The sequence below is a fragment of the Panthera pardus genome, unplaced genomic scaffold (genome assembly GCF_024362965.1).
Source record: "Panthera pardus isolate Hobbes unplaced genomic scaffold, ASM2436296v1 HiC_scaffold_12, whole genome shotgun sequence".
NCBI lineage: Eukaryota > Metazoa > Chordata > Mammalia > Carnivora > Felidae > Panthera > Panthera pardus.
In genome coordinates, this window is record NW_026526677.1 from 60,313,389 (window position 1) to 60,330,488 (window position 17,100).

General features: G+C 56.6%; 1 protein-coding gene across 3 annotated transcripts in view; it reads left to right on the forward strand.

Annotated features, from left to right (window-relative positions):
* The window catches only part of CAPN5 (calpain 5), a 52,194-nt gene extending 35,607 nt beyond the window's left edge, over positions 1–16,587 (forward strand). For all 3 annotated transcript variants that reach the window (XM_019449905.2, XM_053900120.1, XM_053900121.1), the window contains exons 4-13: positions 3,318–3,526; positions 6,292–6,484; positions 7,247–7,440; positions 8,087–8,164; positions 8,998–9,193; positions 9,833–9,955; positions 11,137–11,333; positions 12,237–12,352; positions 12,924–13,060; positions 14,034–16,587. In XM_019449905.2, the coding sequence (XP_019305450.1) occupies positions 3,318–3,526; positions 6,292–6,484; positions 7,247–7,440; positions 8,087–8,164; positions 8,998–9,193; positions 9,833–9,955; positions 11,137–11,333; positions 12,237–12,352; positions 12,924–13,060; positions 14,034–14,216 (1,626 nt within the window). In that variant the 3' untranslated portion in view covers positions 14,217–16,587. The remainder of the gene's footprint in view (positions 1–3,317; positions 3,527–6,291; positions 6,485–7,246; positions 7,441–8,086; positions 8,165–8,997; positions 9,194–9,832; positions 9,956–11,136; positions 11,334–12,236; positions 12,353–12,923; positions 13,061–14,033) is intronic.
* The last annotated feature ends 513 nt before the right edge of the window (positions 16,588–17,100 follow it).

Consider the following 17,100-nt stretch of genomic DNA (forward strand, 5'->3'; position numbering starts at 1 on the left):
GGACTGACCCCTAGAGGCTCGATAAGGGTCAGGTCCAAGTTTTTTGGCATGACTGCTTCCTAGGAGACATTGTGTGCTTCTCTCACAGGGCCCGTGATAGCTAGTTGTCTCTGTTTTTTGTGATAGGAGAAGCCACCAACGACCATTGCTAAATCCCTTATTTGTCGGTGGTAAAGTAGCAGGAGTCTAATATTCTAATTTCGTCCTCATTTCGTAGCTGCAACTCACCTCCAGATATACACCTCCCTTCCTCTGTTGGTTACCCTGTGGTACAGTCTGTATAGAAAAGGCGGGATAAATCCTGATTCTTGCCCTTAATTTTCCAGTTGTTAAAAAAAATGAGTCTGTTTCCCAGCTGTTCTCCAATAGTGACTAATTATTTGTAAGTACCGCTGTGGTCTCATAGATTGGAACATATTTGATGTGTTTTTGTCCGTTGCAGTAATCATCCTTACTGAAGCTGAGATTGGCCTCTCTTTGGCCAGTGGGAGCCTCTTTAGGTTGGTTCCTGAATCCTTTGATGTGGCCCCAGGGTTTTGCTTGCTTCCTCGATTCCTGGGATGACTGGATGTGGTGTGCGAGGGTTTGTGTGCCCGTGAGAGCACACCTTCCTGGACAGTCTCCTCCCTCTCACTCAGGACCCTGCTGGCAGCAGAGGGGTTGTGGGGGTAAGAAGCTGGCCATGCTGGGCCCACTGGCCATGACGTAGGAGGGGAAATTGAGGCCCACAGGGATCCCTAACTCAGGATCTGCAGGCCCTAGAGCCTCATTAGCTGCTTCCCGAGCCCCAGAGGGCCCAGAGCCAAGCCCTGGGTTTGGCTAATGATCCCCCTGCATCCCCAGAAGTACCTCCCAGCACCCTGTGAGGGCTCCTCTTCCTCCCTCCCCGGGCCCCACACTGTCCAGAGCTTTCAGAGCAGGGAGGAGTGGAGGAGGGTGCACTGGCCAGGCCGGTGTGCTCAGCTTCGGACTCCCTATCCCTCTGTGCCCTCGGGCAGCTCCTCGTTCCTCAGCCTTCCCGTCTGTGCAGTGGGGATGATAACCCATCCTGCAGGTGCCCCGTTTTTGATACAGCTTTCTGTCCTGAGTGCAAAGTGGGAGAGAGTGCCGGGGGGGCTGGGGCAGAGGCTGCCCTGGGAGGTTTCAGAAAGGACACAGAATTGACTGAAAGTGGAGCAGCCACGATAGAGCCTTTTCTGGGTTGCGGACACTGTAGAGGGCCCTGAAACCCTGAATGTGAGTCCTGCCTCCCTCACCAGTGCCCACGGGCAACATTGTGCCAGCAACTTCCGATAGTATTGCCTCAAAAGGTAGCGATAAAGGTCAGGGGCAACAGAGAGAAAGGTGTGCCTGGCACCGGGCCGGGCTCCATGGATGGCAGTGCGCCTCTCACTGTGGTTGGCATTTTCATTTTCTTGGTCTCCAGTGTCTCGCAAGGGACCATTTGTCTTCGCCAACATCCTTGTTGATGGTAAGAGGTTTGTAAACAAAAGCCTTCTTAATGAGCGTGGGGGTTGGGGAGTGGCTTTTGGCAGAAGAATCTGGTCTGGGCCTTGGGATTTACGGCCATCTGCAGCATCTCTGGCTCCTCAGCCTGGATGCCTGGGTGCCCACCCCCATGCCTGAGGGTGGTTTTCTTCCAGAAGGGGCTGCCTCTGGTCGCAGTGGGTTCAGCCCCACTTGGTCCCCGGCTGGGCAGGGCCGGCAAGTCAGCCTGGCTCTAGGGTGACAGGCTTTCCCTCCTGTGCCCACCTCCCGCTGCCCAGATGTGCCACGTCTGCTTGGGGGACGCCCACAGCCAGCTGTCAAGACACCTGCTGGGAAGCGGCTTCTGGCCCTGCAGGGTCGGGCCCACCTTTCCCTTCTGTCCATGCTCCCCCATGCACCCCCTGTCAGCCTCAGCATTTGCCTCTCCCACCAGACTAAGAGCCTCCTGAGGGCAGGGACCATGTCTGATGTGTCTGGGTCCTCGGTGTCAGCACAGACCCAGTGCAGAGCGGTCCACAGGTCACAGGTCTGAACCCTGGCTTCCAACACAGTCTGCCTGACTCCAGAGAATGTGTGTTTCCTAGCTGTGTGACCCTGGCCAAGTTACTTGCCCTCTCTGAGCTTTAGTTTTCTTAGCTGTCAAGGAGGGATGGATGATAGTAATCTCTGCACAGGGTTATCCTGCAGATTAAACTGGGATTAGCCATGGCAGTCCTGGGCACGGCACCTGGCATGTCCGAGATGTTCCATAAATACTATTGTCAGAGACCCACTCAATGCCTATGAACTTTTTCACTCGGTTAACACGTGTATATTAAGTATTATGTCTGGGCCAGGTCCTGGACCATGTATGTGCTGGGCATATACCAGTGACAAAACCTGATGCATCCCATGCTTTTAGAGAGCTAACATTTCAGTGAGAGTAACAGAATTGAACGCAGTGTCACACAGTTGTTTAATGATAATTGTGGTAATGGTCTCCGAGGAGAAGTGCCAGGGGCCATGAAATGGACCGACAGGGGTCCTGGCCTATAGTCTGAAAAGTCAAGGAGAGCTTCCTGGAGGAGGGGGTGGACCCTAAAGGGCAAGTGAGATCAGCTGGGTGAAGAAGAGAAGGAAGAGCAGGTGCGAAGTTTCCGAGCAGAGGAAGAGCCTGGAGCAGGAGAAAACGGGGTGGGGGGGGGGTGGTAAGGGGTTAAAGGGGTTAGAAAAGCCAGCCTTGGAGCTGGGGGTGGGGCAGCGCACATTAAGGGTTTGGAGCTCACCTCCTAGGAAGGCGACGTGATCAGAAAGATTACTGTGCTGCTGTGTAGGGTGAGGGCACAGGTGGTTGTCGATGCCACAGGTTATAGTGTTTTGGGACGAGGAGATGGGGGCTGGGCCAGCGTGGTGCTGGGGACAGAGAGGAGAAGGAGTTTAGCGGAATGTAGGAGCTCCGAGTGGCCTCACTGGCTGGAAAGAGGGAACGGGAGGAGGCCGATGTGGCCGCCTGCTTCTGGCCGGTGCTGGACGGGGCGGTGGCGGCACCCTTCACCAGATAGGAACCGGAATTGGTGTAATAGATTTCTAAGCACTGGAGGGTGCACAGGGAGCCCCGAGGAAGGGAAGAGGAAGCCCAGAGTGACAGCCTCCAACCACTGTAGAAAAGGGAAACTGAGGCCCAGAGAGGAGAAGGGTTCGCCCAAGTCCCACACTGGTTCATGGCAGAGATGAGACCTGAACCCAGTATTCCTTTCTATTTTGATTCCCTCGAGGCATGTACCCCCGTTTCCTCAGGAAGCCAGATATGACCATCGCTGTGTTCCTGTCCTGTCCCCCTCCCCATCCAGGTCATCCCAGACTGGAAGGAGCAGGAGTGGGACCCTGAGAAACCCAGTGCCTACGCGGGCATCTTCCACTTTCACTTCTGGCGCTTTGGGGAGTGGGTGGACGTGGTCATTGATGATCGACTGCCCACAGTCAACAACCAGCTCATCTACTGCCACTCCAACTCCCGCAGCGAGTTCTGGTGTGCCCTGGTGGAGAAGGCCTATGCCAAGTAGGTGCTGGTAGGGCGGGTGGGCGGGTGGCCAGTCTGGGGCGGCTTGCCTTGTGGGCTCCACCTGGGTGCTGCTCTAAGCCGGGGAGCCCAGGGCACAGCCAGCGGAGCCTACTCTGTGGCAGATGAAGGTCTGGGACCTGGTGTCCAGTCCCCAAAAACCAACCCACAAAGTGAGGAATGGTTCCTCCTTGTTCTAGCTGAGAGGGCAGAGCCAGGGCTCACATTCAGGTCGGTGGTTTTTCCCCAAAGATGCAAGCCACCCAGCCCTCCCTGGCAGCCTTGCCGAGGATGTGATATCTCAGAGCCAGGGCTGGTCGTGGTGGGTCCATCCATTCTGTCTCCACTGACCCCTCCTCCTGTTCTGTTCCAGGCCCTGGGTCCCCAGCAAGGGCACAAGCAGAGGTTTGCTGAGCTTTGGAGGGCTTTGGAGCAGAGAGACCTGCTCAGGCCCCTGCAGGCCTGGAGCAGGAGGGCCAATGGGGTCAGAGACCAGCCCACCAGCCCTGTTGAGAATCCTTCCCTGGTTCCTCCTCTCAGGCCCATTGGTTGGTCTCCTTGGACTGTGTGTGTGTGTGTGTGTGTGTGTGTGTGTGTAAAGGAAAAAGGAAAACAACATCTCCCAACATCAAAAACAAACTTAAGCGGTGCCTGGGTGGCTCAGTCAGTTGAGTGTTGATTCTTGATCTCGGCTCAGGTCTTGATCTCACAGTTTGTGAGATTGAGTCCCATATTGGGCTCTGCACTGACCGAGTGGAGCCTGCTTGGGGTTCTCTGTCTCCTTCTCTCTCTCTGCTCCTCCCCACTCATGCACTTTCTCTGTCTCTTTCTCTCTCTCAAAATACATAGAGTTTAAAAAAAAAAACCTCAAGGAAACACATTGACAGATTCCATTTTCAGTCCTAAGAAAGGAAAACCCGCCCCCTGGTGGTCACTGAGTCTCCATGGTCCTAGGTGCAGACCCCTCTCCCGGTCCGTGAGAGCCACTTAGTAGGCTTGCTCTTATTTAGGTAGCAGTTTTATTAATTTTTTTTTTATTGTGGTAAAATATAGAAGATATGGAAATCCAGGCAGAAGGTAATAAAAGTCACCTGTATACTCCTGCATATTCTTTTGGGCCCCTCTGCTCCCTTTCCCTGTTTGAGGCCACCTGAGTTAACCAGGCCTCCTCCCGCTTCAGGAAACTTTGCTGCCCTCCCCTCAAGGCCCTGCCCCCACTCCTGTCTCCCTCCCTGTGCTCCCTGCATCCTCTGCACACCTCCCCGCTCCCTCCCAATAGCAACTCGTATTTATTTATTTATTTATTTATTTATTTATTTATGAATGAGACAGAGAGAACGAGAACCAGTGGGAGGAGGGTAGAGGGAGAGGGAAAGAGAGAATCTTAAGCAGGATCCATGCTCAGTGTGGAGCCCGACACAGGGCTCAATCCCACGACTCTGGGATCATGACCTGAGCTGAAATCAAGAGTTGGATGCTCAATCGACTGAGCCATGCAGGTGCCCCACCAGCAACTTTTAATATCTTTGATGCCTCTTTTTGTTTATAGGTTACCGTGCAAAGCCTGTGTTGCTGCTTTGTGGGCCTGGATTTTCAATTTATGTAATCTGTTTTGTTATATGTCCCATTCAGCTGCTCACATCCACATTCAGCACTGCCTTTAAGACCCCAACCCTTTCCCTAACATTTAAAGAAGAAGCCACAGTTGTGGCCCTAGCACCTGAGATGTTGCACATAGTAGATGCTTAATGTTTTTTATTTTTATTTGTGATTTTTTTTTTTTTTTTTTTTTTTTTTTTAGTAATCTCTACACCCAACACGGGGCTTGAACTCACAACCCCGAGATCAAGAGTTACATGCTCTTCCAACTGAGCCACCCAGGCACCCACAGCAGCATTAGTTGTTTTTTTTTTCTTAATGTTTATTTATTTTTGAGAGAGAGAGAGAGAGTGCGAGCAGCGGGTGAGCAGAGAGAGAGGGAGACACAGAATCTGAAGCAGGCTCCAGGCTCTGAGTTGTCAGCACAGAGCTTCACGAGAGGGCTTGAACTCACGAATCGTAAGATCATGACCCGAGCTGACTTTGGACACCCAATGACCTGAGCCACTCAGGTGTCCCTAACAGCAGCATTAATTTTTTTTTTTTAGTTTTTTTTTTTTTTTAATGTTTGTTTATTTTTGGGACAGAGAGAGACAGAGCATGAACGGGGGAGGGGCAGAGAGAGAGGGAAACACAGAATCAGAAGCAGGCTCCAGGCTCTGAGCCATCAGCCCAGAGCCCGACGCGGGGCTCGAACTCATGGACCGCGAGATCGTGACCTGAGCTGAAGTCGGACGCTTAACCGACTGAGCCACCCAGGCGCCCCCAGCATTAATTTTTAAAGTCAATTCCCTGTTGTTAGACATTTAGGTGATTTCTAGTTTTACGTTCTTATAAATAACGTTAGTTATTTATAATTGATGTTTCAAAAGATGCATGAGTTTTTAATACTTTTGACAAGAATTGCTCGGTTTCTGGACAGTTAAGTGTTGGAGACAGACCTGCTAGGGCTAAGGAGAATTTGCGTGATGAAACGGGGTGGTTCAGGGAGACAAACGCTGGCCTGGGAGCCAGAGACAGGGATTTCAGTGTTGGCTCTGCCGTGACCTGCTGTGTGACCTTAGTTTGCTTGACCTCTCTGAGTCCCCCAGATCTCCCCTGTAAGGTGAGGGTTTTAGACAGGTTGGGGAGCATGAGCGGGGAATTCTTTCCACATTGCTCCCCAGGCTGGCGGGCTGTTACCAGGCCCTGGATGGAGGCAACACGGCGGATGCGCTGGTGGACTTCACAGGTGGCGTTTCCGAGCCCATCGACCTGACTGAGGGTGGCTTTGCCAACGATGAGGCCAAGAGGAACCAGCTCTTTGAGCGTGTGTTGAAGGTGCACAGCCGAGGAGGCCTCATCAGTGCCTCCATCAAGGTGAGAACACAGAGGCAGCCTTCCCCATCATCAGCCCTTACTGGGGTGTCCCAGGCAGAGCCCCTGCTCAGACTAGCTCATAATCTGGACGTTCAGCCTCACGGGGGGAGGGGAGCAGCTGGAGCGTGCAGCCCCCTCCCCGGTGCTGGGCAGCACGAGCTGTAGGTCCCTTGCCCTGACCCCCTATACTATGAAATACCTTGCTGTTTGACCAGCATCCCCCTTTGACGGGCATCTTGTATTGGGGCAGTAGGTGTCTGTGCATCTGAGGGTCCCTTAGTCAGGGTCGCTACAAGGCGACTGGAAGAGGGGAGGGAGACTCTGCTCCTGGCACAGGCCCAGGTGCCTCAGGAGGATTGTCTTATTTCATCGACTGCTTTTATTTCAGGTGGGGGAGCTGGGGCTCAGTGCAGGCACCAGTGGTGGGTCCATAGTCTGGCTCTCTGGAAAAAGAAAAAGCCCTGCTTTGTAGCGTTTGCTGATTTCATTGGCGTAAATGCTCCCACCATGTTGATTTCAAGCTAATGTTTTAACAGTTGCACAACTGAACCTGTGCCAGTTAACGCCAATGCGCTCCTGGGCCACCCCACTTTAGCTGCCCCATGGGGGCTTTGTGCACACGGAGCCCACCCGCCTCCCTTTGTGTGGGGCTGCCATTCCTTCCCTGTCCTATAGAGGGTGGTGTAGGCACACACCATCCCTGCCCCTCCAGCTGGAGCCTGACCAGACCCTGTCTCTCTGGGCAACTGTGTCCTCCTGCAGGCAGTGACAGCAGCAGACATGGAGGCCCGCCTGGCATGTGGCCTGGTGAAGGGACATGCATATGCCATCACTGACGTGCGCAAGGTGCGCCTGGGCCACGGCCTGCTGGCCTTCTTCAAGTCGGAGAAGCTGGACATGATCCGCCTGCGTAATCCCTGGGGCGAGCGGGAATGGAACGGGCCCTGGAGTGACACGTGAGGCCCGGGGATGGGGGTGCGGGCACAGGGCAGACCCCAGGTGGGTGGGCCCCAGTATGAGTGCTTGGGCAAGGACAAAGGTGGGTTTCCTAGAGGAGGTGACACCCAGGCTGGGCCTTGAAGGATATGGGAGGAGGATGACATTGGGAGACTTACTTTGCAGTGGGCACCTGTGTGGGGGTGGGTGGGGGGTGGATTCTGCAGGGAAGAGTCCTGGAAGTAGGGATAAGCTGATTCCTATAGAGGACAGAGAACCCAGTCTGGCGATGAGTGGGAAAGAAAGCAGGGAGGGAGGCCACCAGGGGTGAGAATGGGGGTGACTGCTCTGTGTTTGGCTCATGGCCCTGGTGAGGTGAGGACCGGAGCCAGGCCCCTGGTGAAGGAGCCCCCTTCCTTGAAGGTCATCCTGCCCTTCCCCCGCCAGCCTGCAGCCTTGTTCTCAGACCTCCAGCCCCTGGCATGGTGGCAACCCACCCTTACCAGACAGGCTTTTTGGAGACGGGCTGGGCCTGGCCCTGGGTGCCCCCAACTATACCCACGCTGATGGAGGCCTGGTTCTGGGCTGTCCCTCGGGCCTCCTCTCCCTTGCCAGGGTGGCCCTGGTGGGGTCCCTCCTCTTACACTCCTCCCTCTTCCCTCCCAGCTCAGAGGAGTGGCAGAAAGTGAGCAAGAGTGAGCGGGAAAAGATGGGGGTGACCGTGCAGGATGACGGGGAGTTCTGGTGAGTGTGTCCGTGCCCCACACGGGCGTCCAGGGCTGGGGAGGGCCTCCTGTAGCAGGGAGCACCAGATGGGGGGGCAGATGCCTCACCATCAACTTGCTCTGTGGCCTAGGACAAATCACGCCTGTTTGCTTCTCTGTGAAATGAGTTGGGCAGTAATGGGCCCGTTCGTCCCCGTAGTCCCCAGTACCAACCTCCAGGGACCCTGAGCTGCTCCAGCACGCAGACTGGGCCCTCAGCAAGTAGGCCAGGATGCCGGCAGGTGGGGATACGCGGGGCAGGGGTAACGCTGGCAGCCTGATTGCCGAGAGTTGCCGAGAGCAGCTGGGGAAGAGGAGAGGCCTCTTGGAGTGGCTGCCTCCTAAGCTGGGCCCCAGGGTCAGGGGGAGCCCTTGGTGGGCAAGGAGAGAGACCCAGCCCAGTCAAGAGAGTACGCTTAGGTTTGAGAAGAGGGAGTTCGGGGAGGCCAGGGAGGTGAGGGGAGCTAAGGGGGCACGTGGGTTGGGGTTGGGCTGGGAAGATGGCAGCAGCCTTGCTTAATACTGTTGCTGATTGTCACAGCTAGTCTTGCCGGCTCCCGTCTGCCGGGAGTTGTACTTCGTGCTTTTACTGCATTGCTTAATTCCCACGCTACCTCTGTGAGGTGGGCAGCTGTTGTTAGGTTCATTCCCATTTTACAAATCAGGAAACTGAGGCCAGAAGAGATGTGAAGGGGCCAAGTGATGCCACCTCCACACTCACTCCCGTGTGGGTCGTGCTTCAGAGCACACAGGGTGAGTAGGCGGGTGGCCAGCCAGGGGGACCTACCCAGCCTCGCCCCCTGCCACACCCAGGATGACCTTCGAGGACGTGTGCCGATACTTCACTGACATTATCAAGTGCCGTGTGATCAATACGTCTTACCTGAGCATCCACAAGACGTGGGAGGAGGCCCGGCTGCGTGGCGCCTGGACGCGGCATGAGGACCCCCGGAAGAACCGCAGCGGGGGCTGCATCAATCACAAGGACACCTTCTTTCAGAACCCGCAAGTGAGTGTTTTCGGGGCCCCTACTCCGCCCCTTGGGCAGCCACGGGGGCCCTCGCCACTGCCCTGCATGGGCTCCTGCATGACCTTGGGTATATCCCTGTTCCCCCGTGGGCCTCTGTGCACCTGTCTGCATAGTGGGGGTTGGGTGGGTGGGTTCGGGTGGTCCTGGGCAACCTGCAGATGGTAAAGGTGAGGAAGCTCGTCCAGAATTACAAGGACATATAGAGGGAGGCTGAGCTGAAGGCCCGAACCCCTTGTTTCCACACACACGGTGCTCTCCTTCCAGGGGAACTTGGCCGGATTGGCTCTTCCTCAGGGAGGACCTCTCCCCTGCGCCTCCTTTGTTAGGACCCTGGCAACTGTTTACCTTTCGTGTTTGGCATGCCTTCATTTGGCACCGACTGCGTGTGGACTCAGAGCTGAGCTTCCGTGATCTCACAGAGTCCCCCCGCCCCTCAGGCAGCGTAGGCAGCGTAGGCCCATCTCACAGATGAGGGACTGAGGCCCAGAGAGGTGCTGTGACTCACCTGGACTCACACGTGGAACTGAGGCCCAGCTCTGGCCCAGCTTCCAGGAGCCAGCAAGCCTGTCTCCGGCCCGGTCTCACTGCCGTGTCTCTCTTCCCTGACCTTCTCTGCAGTACATCTTTGATGTCAAGAAGCCAGAAGATGAAGTGCTGATCTGCATCCAGCAGCGGCCCAAACAGTCTACCCGCCGGGATGGCAAGGGTGAAAATCTGGCCATTGGCTTTGACATCTACAAGGTGAGGCCAGCTGGGACCCCTGCTCTGGGTGAGGAGAGCGAGGGAGCTGGATTTTAGGCCACCTTGGCCTGGGGGAGAACGCTCTAGAATACTCTGGCCACTGACATCATCCCTGCCATTCTGGCCACAATGGCCGATGCCATGGGCATGCTGTGGCGTGAGCCCTATTTGGAACACCCACAGAGGCCCAGCCTGCCTGGGGTCAGTGGCCATGGGAGCCCTCAGCCTGATTTCCTCCTGCCACAGACCCACTGGCTATTTGGCGGATGGGAAGGTGGTCAGGGCCAGGCCCTGGGAGGCCCCCGCTGCTCCCTCCCTCAGGCCTCTGGGTCCCCCTGAGGTGGAGGCCTTGCTGGGCCCTGGGAGGAAGCAGCTTGGGCAGAGCCAGGTGGGCTTGCCGCTGGCCGCTCCCCCTGGCCTGGGACCCGAGGCCCTCCTCGTGTTGCGACACCTGGTATGTGATGGCACGTGGCATAGCGGGATGCCACGGGCCTGCCAGACACCGAGAACCTCGGGAAATCACGTGGACGTGCTGGGCACGTGGTCGGAGTTGAGCCCCTGCATTTGAGGCGCTCAGTCACATCATCACAGTTTGTTCGTGTCCTTGGGTTGGTACATCCATTGCGTGCTGAGGTGTTGTGACTTTGACATGTCGTGACCTAAAGTGACATGGCTGTAGCTTATCATGCCACTCGTTCCAGGAGTTGTCTGGCATGTCCTGGCAGCTGGTGATGTCATCTCCTGGCCACGTGCTGTGTTGTGGGCAGATGGTGACACGGTCGCTGTTACCAGGGGGCTGCCCGTTGCCCCCCTCCTCCTAACGGCTTTACTGAGATAGAACTCACATACTATGCAGTTCACTCATTTAAAGTGTGCAGTGACCTTTAGCACATTTGTAGGGTTGTGCGGCTGTCACCAGTCGATTCTAGAACGTTTTCATCACCCCAGAAGGGAAGCTCGCACCCTTTAGCCGGCACCGCTCAGTGCCGTCCGGCTCCCCGCCATCGTCCACCCCCGAGCCTTAGGCAAGCACTCGTCTACTGCTGTCTCTTTACTTGCCTTTTCTGGGCATTTCGTGTAAATGGATCAGGTCGCTCTTGTCAGGGCAGCGAGGGCGCGATGTGCGAGGTAGGTGGGGGGACCGGGGGCTCCGTGCGGACCAGCCTCCCCGCTCCCCGCAGGTGGAGGAGAACCGTGAGTACCGCATGCATGGTCTGCAGCACAGGGCCGCCAGCTCCATCTACATCAACTCGCGCAGCGTCTTCCTGCGGACGGACCAGCCCGAGGGCCGCTATGTCATCATCCCCACCACCTTCGAGCCAGGCCACACTGGCGAGTTCCTCCTCCGGGTCTTCACTGACGTGCCCTCCAACTGCCGGTGCGTGGGGGCTGGCTCAGGGCCGGGGCTGAAAGGGCCGGATTCCATAGCAGGCTGACCCGGAATCTGCGGAGACGTTGAGGGTCTGCCCGAGGCGTGGAGCCCAGACCTCCAGCCTCCCTGGGCTGACGTGAGCACCCACGTCCTTCCCCTCCTTCCCCTGCTCCTCTGTCCCAGCCTCTCTCGGCTACATAAAGGGGTAGTATTTCATATGTGCATAGCACTTCACAGTTTACAAAGCTTTCGCTCTCTTCGTTTGCTTTTCCTGAACCCCAAGCGGGGGCCTGACCTTTCCATTGTACAGATCAGAATTGGGGATCGAGGTTTGGGGTGGGGGTGGTTTCCAAGGTCATGACACCAGTGGTCGAGTTGGCCTAGGCGGACTGCTAGAGCCATCCCCTCCCTGCTGGGGTGCAGGCCCCGTGAGCCCCCACACTGTCCTCCTACCCTGGTAGTCAGCCCTGATTCAGTGCTCCTTGCACACAGTGCAGACCTGGGAGGCAGCACGTGTGGTGGGCTCTGGGGACCTGGGTCCTGCCGGCCCAGGCTCCACCTCTGTCCAGCTGTGGGGCAAATCCCTTCTCCCGTTGAGCCCAGCTTCGTAATCTGTAAAATGGGCGTGATCACCCAGGGCTTTGGGAAGATTACAAATAATACCTGTAACATCCCAGCAGGGGGCTTGGCACACAGTGGGTGCTCAGTAAGTTGCTTTTTCTCTCCGGGAGGACGGGGCTCCCTGCAGTAGAGAGAGAGCAGCAAGAAGCCCGTGGTGGTTTGCCCAGGATGAGCAACGTCTGGACTACATACTGCTCCCCTCCCCTGCCGTCTTCTCGAACCCCCTCACCTTCCATCTCCCTGGCGGCCTCCACCACCTCACCCCTCTCCTCCTCTGCCCTGTACCAGGGAGCTGCGCCTAGATGAGCCTCCCCGCTCCTGCTGGAGCTCCTTGTGCGGCTACCCACAGCAGGTGACCCAGGTGCACATCCTAGGGGCTACCGGTCTCAAGGACTCCTCGACGGGTGAGCTCGCCTGGGGAAAGCTCTGGGACCCACCTCCCCAAGGAGATGGCCCATGCCCCCTCCCCACTGCTCAGCAACAGACACCCAGCCTCCCGAGCTCTCTTGCTCTCACTGAATGAGCAGACCTTTCCTAACATCCACTCAGGACCCAGCCTTGGAATGAAACTGGGTGCGTAGAGAGGACCGGGCTCTGCTGCCTGCTTTTGGGCAGCTTCCCGTGGGGTGGGGCAGTCCGACACAGGGACAGACAGCTGGGAGGCAGGGCTTACAGAAGGCTCCCTGGAGGAGGTGGCCTTTCTCCAGGCTGAGGTGGCATTAAGATATGAAGCCCGATAAGGCGGGATAGGGAAGAAAAGTGCTCTGGGCAGGGGGAACAGCATGGAGGCCAGAGATGACCAGTCTGCCCCCTCCTGTCTCTGGAAGTTAGGAAGGGAGTCAGGCTGTGCTGTCCCTTCTGAATATATGAACTCCGTCCTCTGCTTTGGGAAGGGGAATCACCTCCCAGACTTCTGTCCCACTGGGTCCTGCCCCAGGCCCCATCATCACCCCGTGGCCCACTCAATTTCTCTAGGGGCCAACTCTTATGTGATCATTAAGTGTGAAGGGGACAAAGTCCGCTCGGCGGTGCAGAAAGGTACCTCCACACCCGAGTACAACGTGAAAGGCATCTTCTACCGCAAGAAGCCAGGCCAGCCCATCACAGTCCAGGTGAGCTCCACCGTCCTGAGGGTCTCCCCTGGACCCCCTGCCTGATGTTTTCCCACTCATGGGGGCTGGGCCCAGGGTGGCAGAGCTTTTGTTGGGGACCCAGGAACACTAAATTCTGGTTCCCACTCTATCCCTGACATGGTATGCATGGCCTTGGGAATTCTCTTGCCGGCCCTTCCTCGTGCCCCAGAGTGCCCCCTGTGGGTGAGTTGTATTAGATGGTGTGATTTTGAGACACAGTAGGGTTAGTCTCCTGGCTGGGGACAGTGGTCATCTCTGCCAGCTTTGCCCCCATGGCTTGGGAGTTGTTCCTTAAATCCCACTGGAAGTGGGTCCACCTGGAGAGGTTGCACCAAGGTGGCATATAGTGGGGGTGGCTGTTTCCCCAGAGCAAGGGGCCAGAAAGCCACGGTCCTGGATTGGGCTTTCTTCCCTTCTCAGGCCAAGGTGGCCCGTGGATGTTGATTTTGGGCTCATTAGTGGGAAGTCCTCTGTCCTCCCGGCACAGGCCGGGGCCTCCCCGGGAAGGTGGAAACCATCAGTAAACAAATGCCCAGGTACCCTGGGGAAGCCACTTTAGGATTTCCAAGTTTTCCTAACACTGGGCCCCACTGGATCAAATCACAGACCCATAGCTGTTGGGGCTGAAAGGACTCTTAGGGGCCGTTGATCCAACCCTCGTATTAAACATGGGGAAATCACTTGTCCAAGGTCACCTAAGGTCAGTGGCAGAACTAATAGTAACAGACTAGACTGTATATGGAAAGGAGTTTGACAGATGGGAGGAAGCCTGAGGCTCCGGAAGGGGACGGCCTTGCCCAGGGTTCACAGTGAGGCAGAGGCAATGCAGGGCTTCTCTTAGCCAAGGCTTGCACTGCAAGAAAGGGGTTCAGGGCCCTGCCACCAGCACCCCCATAGACCTATACTCCTGCTCTTAAAGATGCCCCCCCACCTAAACCTTGTCTCCTCCCAGATCTGGAACCACCGAGTCCTGAAGGACGAATTCCTGGGCCAGGTGCACCTGAAGGCTGACCCGGATGACCTCCAGGCCCTGCACACCCTCCACCTCCAGGACCGCAGCAGCCGGCAGCCCAGCGACCTGCCAGGCACGGTTGCTGTATGTGTCTTCAGTAGCACGTCCCTCACGGCCGTCTGACCCCTGTCCCTCTGCCTGGCCTCCACAGTTTTACCGCCATCTGCATGTCCCCAGCCAGGCCAGGGACTAGCCTGGGAGCCAGGACACTGGGGGCCTTTTCCCAGCTTTTCTGCTGACTTGCTGTGTGACCTTGGGAGGCCTCTGCCCCTCTCGGGGCCTCAGTGTCCCAAGGACCCCGAAGCATTCCCTTCTCACGGAGGAGTCTTCCTGCCTGAGATTTACAGTAGCTCTTCCGACCCCAGCTGTCACCACTGCTAAGGGACTCTATCCGTTGAAAACGTTTTCTCAAGGCCCTGCTGTCTGCCGACGGAGTGCCAACCTGTCACTTGTTTACACAGGACCTTTCACGTCCCCAGGCCCCACTCTTGCCCCTTGTGTCCCGGACCCGCCCCCGTGTCCCAGACTTTGCTTTCTCTGTCACCTACACCTGGTTTTCTAGCCACCTTGAAAGGACTCTTGGCTGTTGCCGGGTTTCTGCTTAGGCTGGAATTAGGAAAATGTGCAAGTGACAGTCATTCATTCTCTACTCCTGCCCACTTGCCCATTCATTTATTTATTCAACAGAGATTTGCCAAATGAATAAATGATGCCCATGAGACGCCCGCTGGAGCTGGGGCCCTCCCTGCAGCTCTGGGAGACCTGGCATCCACCCGGGGCCTCACCCCTGCCCGGGTCCTCTCAGAGGTCAATGCCCAGACATGGCTGCGGCCTCACCCCAGGTTCCGATTTCACGCCTAGCCTCTGGGTGAAGGCCCCTAGTGGGATGGTGGCATCTTCCTGCCTCCACTGCCTTCATGTCAGGAGGACACCCCCCTTTGGTCGGCCAGGAGGGTGTGGCGGGCATGGGGACCTGAGGGGAGGCACGTGCTTTCAGGCCCCCCTCTGCTGCAAGACCTGGGCTTTTCCTGGGAGGAGGCCTGGGGTGGCAGTCTCAGGCCCACTGGGCTCAGATCACTTCTAGGGCTTGGCAGGAGACCTGTAAATCCATCACCTGACCAGAGGCCCCTCTTCCAACATTCCCTGAAAAATGCAGCCCTCCTCTTGCTGCCTGGACCAAAACGTTCCTTTAGTCCTCAATGTTTTATATTCTTTAGTGTTAATCAATCTTAACCAGGGGTTTTTAAAGGAAAACTGAAAGCCTGAACCCCTTTTTTCATCTTAAACTCCAATTCCTGTGGTTCCCCTGATTTTATTTTCATTCTGCTGGGGGAGGGGGTGAGGAGAAGTCACATCTTCTCAGAGGAGGCCTGCAGGTGGGTGAATAAGAGGGTATTTTTTTTACTTGGACGTATCGCAAGCCGGCACCACCCCTGTTCTTGGTGAGCGTTGGCGCCATGACCTGTTTCGGGTCCCTTCTGTGCCCTTCCCTGGCTCCAGACTGGGCACCGTAAATGAAAAAGCCCAGGTGGTTCAAGAACAAGAATTCCTGTGGCCTTGCTGGGAATTCCTTTTGGGCACCCGAATGTTTGGCTCCAGATCTGGCTGTTTGCTGCAGTGTCCTGGCTGGAGGTGCTGGATTCTTGACTTTGCCTCTTCACTCTGTGGCCAGCTCTACTCCTGTGCCCTGGTCCCCGGGCCGCACGAGGGGCCAGGAACTGAACAAGGAGGACAAGAGGATTCCTTCTCGAAAAGCTGGGACTTGCCCTCGAGAACCTGGGCCTGGGGCTGGGACATGACCACATGACCAGGAGCAAGTCACTGAAACCTCCTGTGCCTCGATTTCCCTTCTGCAAAGTGGGGCTAATGGTTCTTGTTCGTCAGCACTCTCGCTAACAAGTGCTGAATAAGGGCAAAACCGTACCCTTTATGTATCTCTGTATGCGTGCACACTATATCCACTCATGTAATCACTTCCCAGTGTCTTTTTCAAGTGAAGGCTCCCAAGTTGGGGTGGAGACGTGAGGGCCAGCCTGGGGCTTCTGGGGCGGAAACATGGGTCTTTGCTCAGCCATGCCCCCTTGGGCTAGGGGGCAAACCAGGATCAATTGGCGGGCCTATGTGGGCTTCAGTCTGAGGATTGGGCACTGCCTCTTCCCCCCCAAAACGAGTTTGGCAGCCCTCTCCTTGCTTCCTGCCCCTCTGAGTGGGCCAGGCTGGCTCCTGGCTGTGCAAATGTCCCTCCCTGATCCCTGGGCGGGTAAGGATAGAGTTCTTCCGGGCTGGGACTAGAGGGTTGGTGGGGAGAGCAATTGCTCTGCTCACCTGATGCACCCTTCAGCCTGTGGGGCCCACGGAGTCCCCATTTGCATCTGGGCAGGGCCTCTGGTCCATACCACCCAGATGTGGGCTTTATTCCCCTCAGGGCCTACCGTGGGGTCAGGAGTGGATACCTGTTCTGTTCTCAGAATAAACATTACTACAGTCCCAGAAAGACTTTCTTGTATCTGTCTGTCCCTCTGGGGGTGAGGGACAATGGAGGGAATATTCCCAGGCTTAGGAAGGTGACTGCCCTCTGGTCAAGAGGCTCGTGAGGGAGGACTTGAGAGTTAACAGCTGAGGCTGGGCCCCACTGCCTGCCCAGTGCATCTGTGGGCAGAGGTCATTGGGATCATTCCATCATTGATTCAGCTGGCCTCATCCCAAGCCCTGTCCCGGGCACTGGGGATGCAGGGAAGCAGCCACAATCCCATCCATTGGGCAGTCTACAAACTAGTGGGGAAGGCCAACGGGAACACTCCAGTCCTAACAAATGCCACCCAGGGAGTGACTGGTAAGGCAGTGGAAGTTCTGGGAGCTTCCAGCCTACCCGGGAGGGCAGGTCGAGGCCCCGATGCAAGTGAGAAATGGAGGGAGGGAGACAGCCACAGGAAGAGGACCTGGGTTTGTGGGGCACAGGCGGATGTGGGGAGGCCAGCGTGGAGGCTGTTGAGAGGAAGATGCTGGC